This window comes from Heterodontus francisci, chromosome 18 (genome assembly GCF_036365525.1).
Source record: "Heterodontus francisci isolate sHetFra1 chromosome 18, sHetFra1.hap1, whole genome shotgun sequence".
NCBI lineage: Eukaryota > Metazoa > Chordata > Chondrichthyes > Heterodontiformes > Heterodontidae > Heterodontus > Heterodontus francisci.
Window position 1 is genome coordinate 83298217 of NC_090388.1, and position 21176 is coordinate 83319392.

The 21176-nt window shown below is 43.9% G+C and overlaps 1 protein-coding gene across 1 annotated transcript in view; it reads right to left on the bottom strand.

The window, feature by feature from the left end:
* Positions 1-20086, bottom strand: part of LOC137379892 (wee1-like protein kinase 2-A) — a 59960-nt gene extending 39874 nt beyond the window's left edge. Inside the window, exons 1-2 of the mRNA XM_068051297.1 lie at positions 19769-20086; positions 10718-10938 (exon numbers count right to left, since the gene is read on the bottom strand). Of these exons, the coding sequence (XP_067907398.1) occupies positions 10718-10938; positions 19769-20086 (539 nt within the window). The remainder of the gene's footprint in view (positions 1-10717; positions 10939-19768) is intronic.
* Positions 20087-21176: the final 1090 nt, after the last annotated feature.

The window sequence follows — 21176 nt, forward strand, 5'->3', positions numbered from 1 at the left end:
TGATTTCATTGCTCATGTTTAGCCAGTAGAACACTTCTCTTGCCTTCCTCAGACTCAACTCAATTCCTTGGTGACATGCATGGATGCACTTTAGCATCTCTGTCAACTCCTGAGGGATAATGACTATTTCCTTTGTCAAAGATACCATCCTGGGCTGTCAATTCATTTCTATGCCCAATACGCTCATGACCACAGGAGTGTCCATGATGCTGTCAGGCCATCCTTTCATCACTACTTCATGCAACACTTGGAAAGTTGCATCTGTTTGGGTAGTTCGCTTGATTTGAGCAAGGCGCTGGTCAGATTCAATGTCTCTGCTGGGTTGATTTCCAGAGCATGTCGAGCTGCCGCTTTACGTTGGATCTGAAAGAATTCACTGTCATAACATCCTCTATTTTCTTCATAGGGAGTGCTGCTCTTGACAGCGTGTCAGCAATGTACATCTGTTTCCCTTGCTTGTATCTCACATCCAGGTGAGATCTCTAACCTGAGTAACATCCTTTACAGACACTGGAGTGGATAGGAACGGCTTGAGGAAAATGCTTTGAAGTGGCTTGTGGTTGGACTCAACTGTCACTTTGTCTCTTCCAAGTAGACATTGATAAAAATGTTCACAAGCAAAATGACAATGGCCAGGCACTTTCACAATCTGAGCGCAGCATTGTTCCATTTGCATTAATGCCCTGGATGCAAATGCAACTGGTTGTTCTTGCTACATTAGGGTTGTTCAAAGTCCCGTCTCACTGGCGTCACACTGCAGGATAATGTCATCTCCATTGTCAGTATTTCAGCACTGGTGTTGCCATCACTAGTTGCTTAATTTTAGTGAATGTTACTACTTGTTCTGTGCCCCAATACCACTGCACGTCCTTAGTAATGAGTTGGCGTAATGGGTCACACTCCAACGATAAATTGTGCAAGAATTTTGCTAAATAGTTGATGAATCCAACAATCGTTGCACTGCTTTTACATCTGTTGGTCACCACATCACTATTGCTCTCACCATTTCAGGATCTGGGCAAAGACCTTTTCCTGTCAGTACATGACCTATGTACTTGACTTTGGGCATTTTTAATTGCTATTTCTTGTTCAGCTTCAAGTTAATCTGGTGAGTTCTGTCCAGCAGTTGCATGAGATTTTCATTGTAGTCAGCAATGGCTTCTTCCATGGAGTCTCCGCATCCATTGACTAGATCATTCAATATAGCTTCCACTCTGGGAAGATCACTCATGCCATCTGCATTGATACTCCTCTGGAGGCATGGAAATGCCCATTGGCATGGGCAACCATCTATCTCCAGAATGTAGTTAGAAAGCTGCTTTCATCCAGCTTCACTTGCCAGTAACCATCCTTTGCACCTAGGGTAGTGAAGATTGCCATTGCAAGTTGTGGCAAAATTCCTTTGATGGTTGGCATGGGGTACAGAGATTTCTTCAGAGCTTTATTTAGATCCTTTGGGTCGATGCATACTCAGCTTTCTAGGTTGTTTCACTGCTACCATGCTGCTAATCCATTCTGTAGGGGTTGTCACTTTCTTGATTACTTCCTTCTTTTCCAACTCCTCTATCTTGTCTTTCAGGCTGGCCTTGAGGGCAGTTGGAACTTTCCTCTGCAGATGCTGAATTGGTCTTACCCTCTCATCTACTTCAAGATGATATTCTCCAGGAAGATATCCTAAACCTGTAAACACATCATTGTACTCCCCTAGGATCTGTTCCATGGGGAATGGTTTAGTGTGCTGCGACACATTGCAAATCTCTTTGCACGTTGAGGGTTACCAGTCCAAGCTTTAGACTTGCTTTGGCTGAGATGAGTAGCCTTTGCTTGCCATCTATGATCTGGAACTACATCTCTTCATTCTGCCACTGCACTAGGCTGAGTGTAATTTTTCCTCTCGGCACTAGTATTATATCATATAGCCTCAACCTTACTTGAGGGCTTCATTTCTGGATTGCCATGTTGAGCCACTTCACAGGTCTCTGTAGGTCATGATGTTGCATGACACACTGGTGTCTGACATTTTATGTTGACTTGATATTCTCCTGCAGTTGTCATTCTAGCCGTCACAAACCATTTATCACCCATCAACCTGACTGAACCAACCTGTTGTTGGGTGTATAGTGATTCATCAGAATCTTTGGATGATCTTTCCAATGAGCATCTGTAACTGCTTGTAGTGCTTCAAAGAACAAAGAACAGTACAGCACAGGAACAGGCCATTAGGCCCTCCAAGCCTGCGCCGATCTTGATGCCTGCCGAAACTAACACCTTCTGCACTTCTGGGGCCCATATCCCTCTATTCCCTTCCTATTCATGTATTTGTCAAGATGTATGTTAAAGCTTCCTTCTAGCACAACACTTGTGTGCAAAATAATTTGCCTTCTCAGTGAGAACACTGCTTTCCCCAAACTGGAAATGCCTTCTTTTCCTGTATGTGATGTCCTCCACAGTATTTGCTTCCTCTCCTTTTGGCCTGAAATATCTATCAGTATATTGCAAAGCCTGGTCTGTTCTGCCATGAATATGCTCGAGCTGCTGATTTACAACCTCAGCACTTCTACACACGTTGATTGCTTTCCTGAGAGGAAGTTTGTCCTCAGTAGATGTGCTCTTACTGCAGGTACTCTTATGTCTAATACAATGTTGTCTTAAAATTAGTTCTAGTTGCACAAATTCACAGGATTCTGCGAGCTGTGTTAATATATTGATCAATGGACTTTTTCACCTTGGGCCCTAATACTTAACATACCATTCACAAGTCATGCTTACCTGGGGTTCAAGGTTTTCAAAATTTCTGCTGTCTTTTTGTTCTTGAGATGTAGGATGGAATATACTTTGTAACAGTCTCTCCCAGTGACAGTGTAGCTACTCATTTAATTAAATCTGTCACAGTTGAAAAACTGCCAGTTCTGCTTCATATCTTTCATTTTGACCAAAGCTAGAAGAAAAATTCAGCCATTGCATCTTACCCAGTGCTTTCAGCTGTGGTCTGTTTCTTTGTTCCTTTTCTGTTGCTTCCTGTGGCTCTGAACATTCCTGTGTTCCTCTTTCAGTAGCTGTGCTTCTATACAGTGCTTCACTCAATCTCAGCTTTTTTAAAATTCATTCATGGGATGTGGGCATTGCTGGCCAGGCCAGCATTTATTGCCCATCCCTAATTGCCCTCAAGAAGGTGGTGGTGAGCTGCCTTCTCGAACCACTACAGTCCATTTGGGGGTAGGTATACCCACAGTGCTGTTAGGAAGGGAGTTCCAGGATTTTGACCCAGCGACAGTGAAGGAACGGCAATATTGTTCCAAGTCAGGATGGTGAAACTTGGAGGGGAACTTGCAGGTGGCAGTGTTCCCATGCATTTGCTGCCCTTGTCCTTCTGGTTGGTAGAGGTCATGGGTTTGGAAGGTGCTGTCTAAGAAGCCTTGGTGCATTGCTGCAGTGCATCTTGTAGATGGTACACACTGCTGCCACTCTGTTGGTGGAGGGAGTGAATGTTTGTAGATGGGGTGCCAATCAAGCGGGCAGCTTTGTCCTGGATGGTGTCAAGCTTCATGTGTTGTTGGAGCTGCACCCATCTAGGCAAATGGAGAGTATTCCAGGTGGTGAGTTACTCTCTTCAGGATTACTAGCCTCTGACCTGCTCTTGTAGTCATGGTATTTATATGGCTACTCCAGTTCAGTTTCTGGTCAATGGTAGCCCCTAGGATGTTGATAGTGGCGGATTCAGCAATGGTCATGCCGTTGAATGTCAAGGGGAGATGGTTAGATTCTCTCTTGTTGGAGATGGTCCGTGCCTGGCACTTGTGGCACAAATGTTACTTGCCACTTATCAGCCCAAGCCTGGATATTGTCCAGGTCTTGCTGCATTTCTACATGGACTGCTTCAGTATCTGAGGAGTCACAAATGGTGCTGAACATTGTGCAATTATCAGCGAACATCCCCACTTCTGACCTTATGATTGAAAGAAGGTTATTGATGAAGCAGTTGAAGACGGTTGGGCCTAGGACACTACCTTGAGGAACTCCTGCAGTGATGTCCTGGAGCTGAGATGATTGACCTCCAACAACTACAACCATTTTCTTTTGCACTAGGTATGACTCCAGCCAGTGGAGGGTTTTACCCGATTCCCATTGACCTCATTTTTACTCCCCCCTCCCACTTTGTGTAAAGCAGTGTTTGCCAACTTCCCTCCTGGATTTTAAGGTCTGAAATTCCCCAAACAGCTTAAAAAGATTTTCTCAACTAATCTAGAAAAGGATATCAGAGCAGGTGCAGGATATTCTGCAAAGAGAACACCAAGTCATAGCCCCACATGAGACCCAGTAACATGGGTAGAAAAAAATCTGAGGTCCTTCAGGCAGAGTTTCAGGAGCTAGGAAAATAAGTACTTTAAAAAAGGTAGTAATTTAATGATTACTTCCATTGCCATGTGCTAGTGATTATAGAAACAGGAAGATAGTGCAGGTAAATGCTTGATTGGAGCAGGAGGCAGTTTAGATTCTCGGGACATTTGGACCAGTTTTTTTTTGACTGGGTTTGGCAGGTGGGTGGGGGGGGGGGGGTGGCATCGGGTGAGGGAAGGAAGCTGCACTTGTACAAGATGGACAGTTTGCACCTGAACAAAGCTGGGACCAATGTGATTGCAAAAATGAGATCAGAGGGCAGGGGAGATAGTGAAATCAGAAATATCCTAAAAATTGTAGGGGCAAGATTGAGGAAAACAGCGAAAGTGATGGAGGTATTAAACTGCATGTATGTCAACATCTGCTGTTAACTAAGAAGGGTGGTGAGCTGCAGGTGCAAATTATTACATGGGACTATGATGTGGTTACATTGACAGACTGACTCAAGGCCAGGAATGGGTTTATATTCTGGTTGCCAATAATTCAGAGCGTTAGAGGAGAAAAGGAGGGTGAGTGGCAGTATTGATTAATGATGCATCACATTTGAGGAAGGTAGCCTTGGAGGGAGTGCAGTGTAGATTTACCAGAATGATACCTGGACTCCAAGGGTTAAGTTACAAGATTACACAAACTAGGGCTGTATTGCCTAGAATTTAGCAGGTTAAGGGGCAATTTGGCTGAAGTTTACAAGATATCAGGGGGAACGGACAGGGTAGATGGAGAGAAACTATTTCCACTGGCTCAGAAGTCTAGAACTGGGGGCAGAGAAAAATTGGAGCCAGATCTTTCAGGAGGAATTCAGGAAACTTCTCCTGTGGTAAGAGTTTGGCACAAAAAAAAAATTGGATGCTGGAAATAAAAACACAAATGCTGGAAATACTCAGATCTGGTAGCATCCAAGAAGAGAAAAGTAGAGTTTATGTTTCAGGTCTGACCATTCATCAGAAATTTGGAACTCTTCACAAACAGCAAGTGATGCTAGATCAATTTTTATTAACCAAAAGGTATTCAGGGATATGGGGCAAAGGCAGGTATAGTGTTAGGTTGTAGATCAACAATGAGCTCATTGAATAGGACAGGCTCAATGGGCTAAATAGTACTTTTTGTTCCAAATAGAAAAGTTTATACCAGCACTAGATAGTTCTCGGGCCAAATCTATATAGCTTGAGTTAAGGAACAAAGGGGGTGCTATTACATGACTGGGTTTTTTTTAAACTAGAGCTGAGATGAGAAAATTTCAATAGCACGTAACAAATAGGAATGGTAATATTAGGAGACGAACTAGCCTGATATAGACTAGGAAAAAAAAATGTGGGGGGGGGGGGGGGGGGAGAAACAAAGAACAGTACAGCACAGGAACAGGCCATTCGGCCCTCCAAGCCTGCACCGATCTTGATGCCTGCCTCAACTAAAACCTTCTGCACTTCCGGGGACCGTATTCCTCTATTCCCATCCTATTCATGTATTTGTCAAGATGCCTCTTAAACGTCGCTATTGTACCTGCTTCCACCACCTCCCCTGGCAGCAAGTTCCAGGCACTCACCACCCTGTGTAAAGAACTTGCCCCACACATCCCCTCTAAACTTTGCCCCTCGCACCTTAAACCTATGTCCCCGAGTAACTGACTCTTGCACCCTGGGAAAAAGCTTCTGACTATCCACTCTGTCCATGCTGCTCATAACTTTGTAAACCTCTATCATGTCACCCCTCCACCTCTGTCGTTCCAGTGAAAACAATCAGTTTATCCAACCTCTCCTCATAGCTAATGCCCTCCAGACCAGGCAACATCCTGGTAAACCTCTTCTGTACCCTCTCCAAAGCCTCCACGTCCTTCTGGTAGTGTGGCGACCAGAATTGCACGCAATATTCTAAGTGTGGCCTAATTAAAGTTCTGTACAGCTGCAGCATAACTTGCCAATTTTTATACTCTATGCCCCGACTGATGAAGGAAAGCATGCCGTATGCCTTCTTGACTACCTTATCCACCTGCGTTGCCACTTTGTGATCTGTGGACCTGTACGCCCAGATCTCTCTGCCTGTCAATACTCCTAAGGGTTCTGCCATTTACTGTATACTTCCCACCTGCATTAGACCTTCCAAAATGCATTACCTCATTTGTCCGGATTAAACTCCATCTGCCATTTCTCTGCCCAAGTCTCCAACCGATCTATATCCTGCTGTATCCTCTGACAATCCTCATCACTATCCGCAACTCCACCAACCTTCGTGTCGTCTGCAAACTTACTAATCAGACCAGCTACATTTTCCTCCAAATCATTTATATATATTACAAACAGCAAAGGTCCCAGCACTGATCCCTGCAGAACACCACTAGTCAGATCCCTCCATTCAGAAAAGCACCCTTCCACTGCTATCCTCTATGACAGAGCCAGCTCTGCATCCATCTTGCCAGCTCACCTCTGATCCCATGACTTCACCTTTTGTACCAGTCTGCCATGAGGGACCTTGGCAAAGGTTTTACTGAAGTCCATATAGATAACATCCACTGCCCTTCCTTCAATCATCTTTGTCACTTCCTCAAAAAACTCGATCAAATTAGAGAGACACGACCTCCCCTTCACAAAACCATGCTGCCTCTCGCTAATAAGTTCATTTGTTTCCAAATGGGAGTAAATCCTGTCCCGAAGAATCCTCTCTAATAATTTCCCTACCACTGATGTAAGGCTCACCGGCCTATAATTTCCTGGATTATCCTTGCTACCCTTCTTAAACAAAGGAACAACATTGGCTATTCTCCAGTCCTCTGGGACCTCACCTGTAGCCAATGAGGATGCAAAGATTTCTGACAAGGCCCCAGCAATTTCTTCCCTTGCCTCCCTCAGTATTCTGGGGTAGATCCCATCAGGCCCTGGGGACTTATCTACCTTAATGCTTTGCAAGACACCCAACACCTCCTCCTTTTTGATAATGAGATGACTGAGCCTATCTACACTCCCTTCCCTAGGCTCATCATCCACCAAGTCCTTCTCTTGGGTAAATACTGATGCAAAGTATTCATTTAGTACCTCGCCCATTTCCTCTGGCTCCACACGTAGATTCCCTTCTGTCCTCGAATGGGCAAACCCTTTCCCTAATTACCCTCTTGCTCTTTATATATGTATAAAAAGCCTTGGGATTTTGGAAGTTGAAGTGTACGGGAAAACTCTCGATCAATATGTCTCCAGTACAAGGAAGTAAGGAATTAGTATTGCATTTGATTCTGGGAAATGAAGTAGGCCAAGAGGGCATTTCAGATCATCTGGCTAACAGTGACCACAACATAATTCAGATGAGAGCAATTATGGAAAGAGACCAGAAAATATCAAAGGTAAAAAGGCTCAACTAGGGAAGAGCTAATTTCAGTGATTTAAGGGACCCAGCACAAGTAGATTGGGAAAGGGTAAAGCAGTAAGAGCAATGGAAGGCATTCAGGGAAGAGATTGTTCAGTTACAAACTCAGCATATTCCTTTAAAGGAAACAGGTGGAGCATCAAAAACTAATACACCCTGGATGACAAAGGAAATGTGAAAATAAAACCGAAAAAAATTATGGTAATCTAGTAACCAGGACAATTACAGAAATTACAGGAGGGAATTGAAAAATATAGAAGACGGAGAGGTTATGTGAAAAGGTTAGCGGACAGCATTAACCTGAACCCTAGAACATTTTACAAACATATCAGGTACAAGTGGTAAGCTAAGGAAGAATTGGCCTATTAAAGACCCAAAGGGGAATCATAGAGGCAGAGGACATGGCTAAAGCACATCTGTCTTCACACTAAGGAAGTGTATGTGAAAGTTACACAAAGCAGGAAGTTATGGACAGGATAGAGAGAAGATGTATTAAAGATTAGCATTAGTGAAAGTTGGTAAGTCACCTTGTCCAAGTGGAATGCATCCTAGGTTGCTGAAAGAAACAAAGGTACAAATAGCAGAGGCATTGGTTGCAATCTTTCAACACTCATTGGATACAGTAGTCGTGCCGGAGGACCAGAGGGTTACGATTTAATACTAGTATTTAAAAGAGGAGGAGAGAAATAAACTAGGAAACAGGCCAGTCAACCTCATATCAGTTGTGGGGAAGCTATTGGAAACAGGGACTAAAACATTTGGAAAGCCATGGGTTAATCCAGGCAAGCCAGTATGGATTTGTTAAAGGCACATTGTGTCTGACCAGCTTGAATTCTTTGATGAGATAACAGGAGGTAGATGAAGGTGTAGTTGATGTTGTACATAGGGACTTTCAGAAGACATTTGATAAGTTGTCACAGGAGGCTTAAGATGGGAGCCCACGTAATGAACAGGAAAGTGGTATTGTGTATATAGAATGGACTGATAGGAAGCAGAGGGTGGTGATGCAGCATGGATTGATGTTTTTCAGGCTGGGAGGTGTTTTGCAGAGTGTGCCCCAAGGATCAGTTTTGGGTCCATTACTCAAATGGCCTAGACTTTGTCAGGTTGAAGTTTGCAGATGATTATGAAACAGAGTAGCAGGTAGTGAGGATGTTGGATATAGGTCTCAGGATAGTGAGTAGGTGGAAACATGGCAGATGAAGTTCAGTGCAGAAAGTGTGAAGTCATTTACTTTAGGGACTAATATGGAAAGTCACTATACTATAATTAGCATGATTGAAAAGTGTAGATGAGCAGCAAGACTGATGTTCATATACATAAACTCTTAAAGGGTGGCATGGCAAGTTGATAAGGTGTTTAAAAAAGCATGATGCTTACTGGAGTCTATAATTTTATAATTCTATTCCATTATTTAAAGAGATCATGCTGGAACTTTATAATTCACTGGTTCGGCCTCAGCTGGAGTTTTGTGGATAATTCTGGGCACCACACTTCAGGAAAGACGTAAAGGCCTGAAAAAGGCTACAGAGGAGGTTTACCAGGATGTTCCCAGGGATGAGGAACTGCAGTGAGGAGATCGGAAATGCTAGGAACATTCTGTTCTAAATAGAAGTGGCCTAATAGAGGTTAAAGATGAGAGAAAGCTATTCCTTCTGGCAAGTGGGTCAATAACCAGAGGGCAAATTTAAAATAATTGGAGTTGGAGAAAAATTCCACCCCCCCCACTCTGTTATCAGGATCTGGAGCACTTTACTTGAAAAGGTGGAGGAAGCAGATTCTATAATTAAAGAGAGCTGGACAGGTACTGAAGGATGAGGAATTTACAGCGGTACTGACAAAATGTAGGTATGGGACTAAGCACAACCACTTTCTGAAAGCTAGAACAGGCACAATGGGTGAATGGCCTCTGTGTTGTAGGTTTCTATGATTCTATGAATCCTTTTCAAAAATCCTTAAAAACCTCAAACTATTCCGTAATCTTCTACATTCCAGGGAATACAAGTCTAGTTTATGTAATCTCAACCCCTGGAGCCCAGATAACAGTCTGGTGAATCTATACTGCACACATTCCAAAACCATCATATCCCTCTTCAGGCATGGTGTTCAACTGTCCACTGTACCTTAGATATGGCCTAATTAGGGCTTTGTATAGCTTTAACAAAACCACCTCCCCTTTACCTTATTGTCATACAGATATAAATGCTAACATCCCATTAGCCTTTGATTATTATTGTATGGGACCACATTAGTGATTTATGTACCTGTTTCTTTAACTCTCTGCACCTCCTCTGTCCCTAGTTTTGCACCATTTAAAAAAATATTCATTCAATCTTTTTTGGTCTAAAAAATGACCTCTTATTGAAATCCATCTGCCACAATTTGTTCACTTAAAATTACAAGGACATTGATATGTTCCTATTTAGACCATTTACCATAGTAAATCTTTGCACCATTGGTGAACTTGAATATATAGCTTCCTATTGCTATATCTAGGCCAATAATGAATATAATTAATAGTTGAGACTTCAGCAGAGACACCACCAGCCACTTTCTTCCAATTCAGGTACAGATCCATTATCTCTATCTTGTCTCCACTGCCTAAGCAATTTCTCAACTAGATCAATAATTTGTCTTCAATTGCATGAGCTTTAATTTTACAAACAAAAGAGCTGAATGATACAGTTCTTTTCCCCTCCCTTAAGAAAAGTACTTTAACTCACTGTATGGGGCATTTCAAGCACAATCCTGCAGTTATACAAATGCAACACATTGGGCAGTCCCAGTGTTCACCAGCATTGCACATGGCTCAAGACTCAAGGTATCATTCCATACAGAAGACAGACACTGTTGCTACTTCCATTCTATTCAGCTGGAGAGAGAGGACTCAAATCAACTTCCTCATTTGCAGCTCAATTTAGATGAAGGCAACCACTTGATCACATTAACAACCTGCAACCACCTTTACCTGCTTCTTGCTTCAATTCTTTTCTTCCTCTTTCCGGTTTTCTCATTCTTCGCACTGCGAGTGAGGCCCAGCTCGTGGTACAGAGTTGGGGTGAAGGGATTTACATTCACCGATGGAACGGAGAGGCACTCAGGACCAGTAGAAAATCCCAATGGCCTGTGAATCCTTGAGATAGGGCCCTTGGTGGTAGTCGAGAGCTGGCCAGCCTTGGAGAAGAGGCTCTAGAAATAAAACAGTAACTTCTCTAGATTCAAGGAAGAGCAGCAATGGTAGGAGATTCATCTTCAACCTGAATTCTTGATCAGTAAGGATAGTAAGGAAAAGGAAGCCCTCTTGCATTAGAATGGGACTTTAAACACCCAGTGCAAAAAGGTGGGGTTGGGGGGGGGGGGGGGGGGTGGTGGGGAGGGGTCAGAAGTGGGGATGTTCACTGCACAAGCAGCAATGTGATAATGGCCAGATAATATGTTTAATGATGGTGGATAAACATTAGTCAGAAAAAATCTGATCTTCAAATAGTGCCATCGGATCCTTTACACCCAGCAGTGGAGAGGGAGGTAAACTTTGACTGGTTATACACTGGAATCAATACACAAGCCAGTTAGTTCCACAGCAGCCCCGAGTTCCCACCTGCAACTTGGGGAAATTGACAAACAGGAGGAAATGTGTCAGTGTCCAGGCTTCCACACTACTGTTCCCATGCAAGATGGGAAATCCTTGTGGAAATTCTAACCCAATGTGTTTCTGGCAGACTTCCCATGACATCTGCCCACATAATGTCAGTACATAGGTAATGTTGCAGGTGTCAGGAATGGGAAATTTGGTTTTAAAGCTCCATCTAGTGGTGGAAGTGGGTAGCTACAGATGCAACCACAGAATATAAATGCCATTTAGGGGAGGAAAATAATTGTGCAAATGCCTTTCATAACCTTGGGACATATCAATGCACTTTACAGCTGATAAAGTACTTTGAGTGTAGTCACTGTTATAATTTAGGAACCGTGACCACCCATTAACACAAGGTCCCTCAAACAGATCATCTGCTTGTGACCAAGGCACCGGAGAGAAACTCCTTTAATCTTCTGCAAATAGTGCCATGGGACCTTTTAACATCCACCTGAGGGGGAAAACCCCGGTTTAAAGTCTATCTGAAAGAGAGCACCTCCTTGGAACAAGGTGTCCGTCTGCATTTTGAGCGGAGATCTCTAGAGATCAAAGCTACAACCTTCTGACTCAGGCGAGTGTTACTCTGAGCCATGACCTTATAATTTGAAGGTTTCTTTCTCCTGTTCACCTTGTCCTGGTTTTAACTACCAAAGCTGAAAAAGTTGTCATCCACCCTATTCAATCATTATTTTAACATGTCAATTTATATGCATCTGGAAAGGCAAGGTCTGATTAGGGATAGTCAGCACGGCTTTGTGCGTGGGAAATCATGTCTCACAAATTTGATTGAGTTTTGCGAGGTGACCAACAGGATTGATGAGGGCAGGGCAATGGACGTTGTCTACATGGACTTTAGCAAGGCTTTTGACAAGGTCCCACATGGTAGGCTGGTCCAGAAGGTTTGAACACATGGGATCCAGGGTGAGCTAGCAAATTGGATACAAAATTGGCTTGGCAATAGGAGGCAGAGGGTGGTAGTGGAGGGTTGTTTTTCCAGATTGGAGGCCAGTGACCAGTGGTGTGCCGCAGGGATCGGTGCTGGGCCCGCTGCTGTTTGTCATATATATTAATGACTTGGATGTGAATGCAAAGGGCATGATTAGTAAGTTTGCAGATGACACCAAAATTGGTGGTATAGTGGACAGTAAAGAGGGTTGTCTAAAGTTACAACAGGATATGGATAAACTGGGAAAGTGGGCAAGGGAGTGGCAAATGGAATTTAATGCAGACAAGTGTGAAGTGATGCATTTTGGGAAGTTAAACCAGGGCAGGACATATACAGTGAATGGCAGGGCCCTGGGGAGTGTTCTTGAGCAGAGACACCTTGGGGTGCAAGTACATAGTTCTCTAAGTGGCAACACAGGTAGACAGGGTGATGAAGAAGGCGTGTGGCATGCTTGCCTTCATCGGCCGAGGCATTGAGTACAAGAGTTGGGACGTCATGTTACAGTTGTACATAACGTTGTTTAGGCCACATTTGGAATACTGTGTGCCGTTCTGGTCGCCACACTACTGAAAAGTAGTGATTAAGCTACAGAGGGTGCAGAAAAGATTCACAAGGATGTTGCCTGGTTTGGAGGGCTTGAGTTATAAAGAGAGATTGGATAGGCTGGGTCTGTTTTCCCTGGAGCTAAGGAGGCAGAGATGGGACATGATAGAGGTTTATAAAATTATGAAAGGCATAAATAGGGTAGATAGCCAGAGTCTGTTTCCCATGATAGGGGTGACTAAAACTAGAGGGCATAGATTTAAGGTGAGAGGGAGGAGGTTTAAATGGGATCAAAGGAGTAAATTTTTCACACAAAGAATAGTGGGTATCTGGAATGAGCTGCCTGAGGTGGTGGAGGCAGGAACAGTAGTGACATTTAAGAGGCACCTGGACAGGTACTTGAATGAGCAAGGCATAGAGATATGGAATTAATGCAGGCAGATGGGATTAGTATAGATAGGCATTATGGTCGACATGGGCACAATGGGCCTGTTCCTATGCTGTACGACTATATGACTGTAAATCACCTCCTATCCTCCATACTCAAGGTATGCAACCTCAACTGAACCCTTTTCACCCTTGTATCAGAAGTCAATCAGAAAATATCTATAGATCACAACAACTTGTATTTATATAGTCCCTTTAATATCCCAAAGTGCTTCACAGCAGCATTATAAAACAAAATTTGACAATCACAAAAGGAGATATTAGATCAGATGGCCATAAGCTTGGTCAAAAAAGTAGGTTTTAAGGAGTGTCTTAAAGAAGGAAAGCAAGGTGGCGAGGCAGAGAGGTTTAGGGAGGGTATTCCAGAGCTTAGGGCCTAGGCAACTGAAGTTGCAGCACCAATGGTGGAGCGATTAAAATCAGGGATGCACAAGAGGCCAGAATTAGAGGAGCGCAGATATCTTGGAGGGCTGGAGGAGATTATAGACATTGGGAGGGGCAAGGCCATGGAGGGATTTGAAAACAAGAATGCAAGTTTTAAAATCAAGTTATTGCTTAAGGGAGAGGCAATGTAGGTCAGTGAGCACAGGGTGATGGGCTCCAAACCGCTACAGAACTATACAAATAAAACCACACAGACCACCTGGCATCAACCTAGGCATTGGAGATGACAAAGGCACACTGCCCATTCAACCCTGTAAAGTCCACTTTACTAATCTGGGTAGCGTTAAAATTGGGAGTGCTAAACGACAGACTATTCAAGCAACAGCCAGACAGACGGTCATATTCACCAAATCACCATCACTGCATATGTCCTGTCCCACCAGGATGACCCAAAAGGAGGCAGCACAGTGGGAAGGGAAGTGTCCCTGGAACCCTCAACATTCCCTCTGGATCCCATGAAGTCTTATGGCATCAGCAAGCATGCTGATTACCACCTACCACCCTCCCTCAGCTGATGAATTATTACTCCATGTTGAACATTTGGAGAGGTTTAAGTTGATTAAGGATAGCCAGCACTGATTTGTAAAAGGCAGATCATGCTGACTAATCAAATTGAATTTTTTGATGAAATATCAAAGATTGATGAAGGGAATGCAACAGATGTTGCTTATGCATTTTAAGAAAACATTTGATAAAATACCACAAAAGGCTGGTTAATGGAACTGAGGCTCATGAAATAGGAGAGTCAGTGTCCAATTGGATTAAAAAACTCAACTTAAGGACAGAAAATGGCGAGTTGTGGTTAATAGTTGTTTTTCCAGACTGGAGGATGGTAGATAGTGGTGATTCCAAGTGTTAATGCTGGGACCACTGCTTTTTTGCTACAAAAAATGATTTGGATCTTGGAATCAGAGTAGGATCTCAAAATTTGCTGACTACAAACTTGAAGGTGTGGCAAACAGCTAGGACATGAACTGTCTGCAACAGAACAGATAGGCTAGCAGAATGGACAGACAGAATTTAATACTGACAAGTATGAGATAAATTTAGGCAGAAGGAATAGGGAGAGACAATATCTACTTAATGGCACAGTTCTAAAGAGTGTGCAGGAACAGAGGGACCTGGGGGTGCACAAGCATCAATCTTTGAGGGTGGCAGGACATATTGAGAGAGTGGTTAGTAAAACATACGGGATCTTGTGCTTCATAAATAAATAGAGACATTGAGTACAAAAGCAGGGAAGTTATACTGAACCTTTATAAAGCTCTGGTTAGGCCCCAACTGGAGTATTGCATCCAGTTCTAGTCACCATACTTTAGGAAGGATGTGAGGGCCCTTAAGAGGGTGCAGAGAAGATTTACCAGAATGGTTCCAGGGTTGGAGGATTAATTACAAGGTTAGGTTGGAAAAATTGGGTTTGTTCTTTGAAGAAAAGGATATTGAGGAGAGATTTTAAAGAAAATGTACAAGATTATGACAGGCTTAGATAGTCAAGGAAAAACTATTCATTAACTGGTGGTACAAGGGCTAGGGGACACAGATTGAAGATTGGGCAAGAGATACAGGGGGAATATATGAGGAAGCACTTTAAAAAATGCAGCAGGTGGCAATGACCTGGAACTCACTGCCCACGAGAAGCAGAGACAATGGCTTCAACAGAAAGTTGGATGGCCACTTGAGGGAAAGACTTGCAGGACTATGGGAATTGAGTGGGCAGAATGGCCTGTGCCATAAAGGACTAGGAGCACATGAGCTGAGAGTAGCAAGGAAATAGAATGTACTCTGGGTAGGGGACTTCAACATACCAAGAGTGGCAACTACATGCATGCTGAACAGAAGCAGCATGCAATAAACAGTACCATGTGATTCCACAACCAACAGATCAGATCAAAGCTCTGCAATCCTACCCATTTAGCAGCTAACCAGAGGAAGAGGCTCCACAAACAACCCCATCCTCAATAATGTGGAACCCAGCAATCTGTGTAAAAGACCAGGTTGAATTTTCAACCTTGTCAGACATGACGAGTGGGCAATCCACCTTGAGGTCCCCAGCATCACAGATGCCAGTCTTCAGCCAATTCGATTCAAAATATCAAAAAATGGCTGAAGGCACTGGATACAGCAAAGACTATGGGCCCTGACAACACTAACTGAAATTTTGTGCTCCAGAACTAGTCATGCCCCTAGCCAAGCTAGTCCATACAGCTACAACACTGGAATCTACCTGACAATGTGGAAAATTGTCCAGGTATGTCCTGTCCACAAAAGCAAGACAAATCCAATCCAGCTAATTACTGTCTCCGTCTACTCAAGCATCAGCAAAGTGATGGTGTCACACATACAAGTGCAGTGAAAAACTGAACAGTTGCCCAAAAACTGAGCCTCTTTCTAAAAATGTATACCTAAAAAAAAAGTGAACAATTTGCTCCAAAATGGCCAAAGGAAAAAGACTTGGCTTTTGATTATGCAAACTGTCAGACAGGGACAGAAGGAAAAAATCTTCAAAAGCTAAGAGGTGTCAATTGCACCCATCCTACAATATTGTAGAACTGAATGGGTTCCTCTGAAACAAAAGGTATGAAATGGAAACTTCATAACTAAATTCTCATCCTGAACCCATCAAGACACCCTTTTGAATTGAATAGGTTCTTCTGAAACAAAGAAGGTGTGAAGTAGCCATATCCTGGACCATTGTGATCACCATGGGGGAAGAGACCAAAGCATCTCCTACCCAGAGGAGAGAGGCAACACATCCTTGCCTTAAAAAAGGTAGCCTACAGAGAAAGACACCCAAAAAGCTGGTTTCCAGCAAGCCAGAAGGGATGAACCCTGTAGAATTCTGCATCTACACTTTACAGCAGTGAATTACAACTGTCTTCAACTGAACTGTCAACCAAGAGAGAAACACCTCAGGCCTGCAACTGAACTTGACTTCAGAAAGACTTCAACTGTGACACTCCTACGTCCCCCCACTTATCGATCAACTTGCCCCTTTTCCTCAGTTGCGTGCGTGCGTGACAGTGAGTGGATGTGATCGTGATAATTTCAGGTTAAGATCAATAAACAATTGCTTTTCTGTTTTACACCTACAAGAAAACCTATCGTTCTGTTTATTTGCCAAATAAAATGCCAAGGGGTTAAACCTAATAAAACACACTTGCTGCAGTCCAGTGGGAACAACCCAAGTCTCACCATGAGAGAAAAGGTATCATTGACAGTGTTATCAAGTGGCACTTACACAGCAATAACCTGCTCAATGCTCAGTTTTGATTCTGCCAGGGCCACTCAGCTCCAGACCTCATGAGTCTATGTATGGACCAAGACTGTAAAGAGCTGAATTCCAGAGGTGGGGTGAGAATGACAGACCTGAAGGAGTCTGAGCAAAACTGAAGTCAATGGGAATCAGTAGGGGAGCTCTCCACTGGAGAGTCATACCTAGCTCAAAAGCAGATGGTTGTGGTTATTGGAAGCCAATCTCAGTCCCAGGACATCACTGCAGGAGTTCCTCTGGGTAGTGTCCTAGACACACCCATCTTCAGCTGCTCCAATGAACTTCCCTCTATCATAAGCTCAGAAGTGGGGATGTTCGCTGACTACTATTGCAGTGTTCAATACCATTCACAACTCCTCAGATACTGAAGCAGTCTATGCCTGCATACAGCAAGATCTGGCCCACAATTCAGGCTTGGGCTATGTGGCAAGTAACATTCACACCACAAGTGCCAGGCAATGACCAACTTTCCCTTGAGGTTCAACTGCATTACTGGCACTGAAACTACCCCCCTCCCCACAACCCCAGAGACCACCCTAGGAGTTATTAACCATAAACAATGTGGCTACAAGAGCAGGTCAGAGGCTGGGAATTCTACAGCAAGTAACACTTCAACTCCCTAAAGCCTGTCCACCATCTACAAGGCACCATTCAGGACAAAGCAGCCCACTTGATTAGCACCCCATCCACCACCTTCAACATTCACTCCCTTCACCACTGTGGTAATAATGTACCAAATACATGGTGTACTGCAGCAACTCACCAAGCCTCCTTCAACAGCACCTTCCAAGCATGTGACCTCTACCAACTAGAACAAATGCAGCAAATACATGGGAACACCACCTGCAAGTTCCCATCCAAGCCATACACCATCCTGACTTGGAACTACATCAGCATTCCTTCAACACCAGGTCAAAATCCTGGAATTCCCTCCCTAATGCCACTGTGGGTGTACCTGCACTACATGGACTGCAGTGGTTCAAGGTGGCAGCTCATCACCACCTTCTCAAGGTGAATTAAGGATGGGCAATAAATGTCATTGTCAAGGTCCATCATGAGTCAGTATGTGAAGAACATCCAAATAGCAACCCTAGATTTACTTTCATTGAAAGTGTGCCCCTTACCCAGTGTTGGAGTGTGGATGGTGTTCTTAGAAATGTACAGCTGGAAATCAGATTGAGTGAACAACACACCACAGGGATTTGAAGACAGACGGCCAAATGGAGCTTGGTAATGCTGTATGGGTGAGGGCATGGGATGCAGTCTTTCTACCAGCTTGCAAGTAGCAAGACTAGCAAAGTGAGCACTAGAAATATTTGAGCCAAGGTAATAGATGTGGATAAAGGTTTCAACAGTACTGGGGGGTGGGGTAGGGCTGCAGGGCAGTGGGCATGCAGTGAGAGAAAGCAGCTTTGCAGTACTAGGTAAGGCAGGGACAATGTTGAGGTCAGAATCAAGCAACTCTGGCGTGGCTGAAGGAGACTGCCAAGGATGTTGGAATACAGGCTGGTAGAAGAGGGTGGCATCTGTTTTAGTGATAGACAAAAGGTGGTTCTGACTTATCCAGTGTCAGACAGGAAACAGTCAATGCAATGACAGACAAGGAAGGCCATTCAGGAAGATACTAGAAGCTCTCAGCACAACATCCAGCTGTTTAAATGATTGAGACTTGTGTCTCCACTGCACTGTATGCAGACATTGAGATTAGTTAGAAGTTGGCCTTGAATCTGGACCTGATCATGCTAACCCTCTAGTTTGAAGTCATTTTCTAAAACTGCCTTTTCCACCTTTAGGAGATCCCTTCTCAGTCACCTCCAAGGCTGAAAAATTCAGTTCTGATAAAAGGTCACTGACCTGAAACAATTAACTGTTTCTCTCTCCACAGATGCTGCCTGACCTGCTGAGTATTTCCAGCACTCTAATAAAAACAGATTTCCAGCACCTGCAGTATTTTGCTTTGTATAAAGCTTCAGGATCAATTTCATGGCTTCTTTTGGCCCTACCCCAACACTTAACCGTCTCCCTTGTGCCCCAGCGAATAGACCTGGCTCCGGTGCTAGAGGTTTTGGCCTGACTATAGCAGAGTTCAGTAAATGCAAAATACTGATGCTGGAAATCTGAAATAAAACAAAGTGCTGGGAATACTCAACAGTTCTGGCAGCATCTGAGGAGAGAGGAAGCGAGTTAATGTTTCAGGTCTGTGACCTTTCAGAAAAATCAACACGGAATGTTAACTAACTTTCTCCACAGAAAACTGCCAGACCTGCTGAGTATTTCAGCTCAAATTTATTTGTTAAAATAGAGTATAGTGTAATCACACCTTTCTCCAGAGTTCGGCATTCTGTTTGTTGTGTTGCGAGAGGAAGGAATACAAATCCATTCCTTCATCAAATCTATTAATAGATGTCGAATTCAAGCTATGGCTCAAAGATCCTCAAACTCCCGAAACACACCCGCGACTTCCCATCTTCCAGCCCAGATAGAGCCAGGTTAGAGAAAGCTGTAGGGTGGCTAATTGCTTAATATCCTTGAAAAACATCGGTGAAAAAGTTCACTTTAGTCTAGATTTACAACAGGTCAACTAAAAATTATCAGAAGTCATCACCAGACAGGAACCCAAACGCAGGGAGTTAGAGCACTTTCAGAAATGCTACTAGAGTTCACGGTTCTGCACTAAGTTAATCATTGGAAAACACTGTAGAGGAGTGAAGAGTGAAGAGGCTGCGAGACCCACCTTGGGAGTGTAAGGGGTGTCACAGAGCCGCAGCTTCCTCCAGTTCATACAATCAATGGGTGTCCCGGGACACTCGCTTCGCCCAGACCGGCGAATCCTGGGGCTCCGGGCCGGCTTCCTCTCCCCGGGGAACACAGCCAACTCAGCACCGACTGGGAAGCGGCTGAAGGGGGAGACACATCCTCTCCTAGAGGCCGAGGAGGCGGCAGCTTCTTCCTGGGCTCGAAGAAGGTCACAGAACTTGACCTCTTCCTCCTCCTCCTCACTGCTGGAGAACTGCAGCTTCTGGGCGATGGCACTGAGGGCTAAGCGACTCATCATTACACCAGCCCCGGGACACTAACTGGCAGGATGGATGGGGACTCCCGCTCTCTTCCCAATATAAATGGAGAGGGTCAGCAGGAAGAAGCTCACTGAGGCTTGGGTGCAATGGAATTGTCCAGAGGGCTTTCCTTTTCCTACAAGAGGTTAAAGACGGACCTTCACTGATATCTCAATTAAACTCAAGACAACCCAACAAGCCCACTCCTCTCAGGCGCCTTCCTCCAGCTCCCTTTACTTCGTCCACTCCTCCCTCCTGAATTTTACTCCTTCCTACCCTTCCGCTTCATCTCTTTTATAACCCATCCTGATTGCGTCATAAAGGCGGGAATGTCAATTTCAGCTGATTCTTGTTAACGTTAGGTCCCTGATGTGGAGAACACACACACACACGAGTGTCCAATGATAGACTCGTTCAGGCCCATTCACTCAGTAAGAACTCATCAAACATGAAACTACCGCCTTGGGCCAAACAATTGGCCAATTAAAGAGAAAGTTACAGCCCCGACTTTACACCACTGGATTCTAGTGATGTTATATATCTGTGTCAGTGCCTCTATATTTTACATTAAAGTACATATAGCAAAATAAATCTGCTTATGAGATAATTTGGAGATTTATGTTCTCTCTGCACTCTCATCGTTTTGCCTCTTTTTAAGAATCACAGAATTGTTGCAGCAGAGAAGGTGGCCATTCAGCCCATCGTGTCTGCACCAGCTCTCTGAAGGAGTGATTCACCTAGTGCCATTCCCCTGCCTTCTCCCTGTAACCCTGCACATTCTTCCTTTTCATATAACAGTCTAATTCCCTTTTGAATGCTTCAATTGAACCTGCCTCCACCACCCTCTCAGGCAGTGCATTCCAGACCTTAACCATTCGCCGCGTGAAATAGTTTTTCCTCGTGTTGCCGTTGCTTCTGTTGGCAATTACCTTAAATCTGTGCCCTCTCATTCTCGATCCTTTCACGAGCGGGAACAGTTTCTCCCTATCTGTCCAGACTCCTTATGATTTTGAATATCTCTATCAAATCACCTCTCAGCCTTCTCTCTAAGGAAAACAATCCTTAGATTCTCAATGCAAGTTTCAA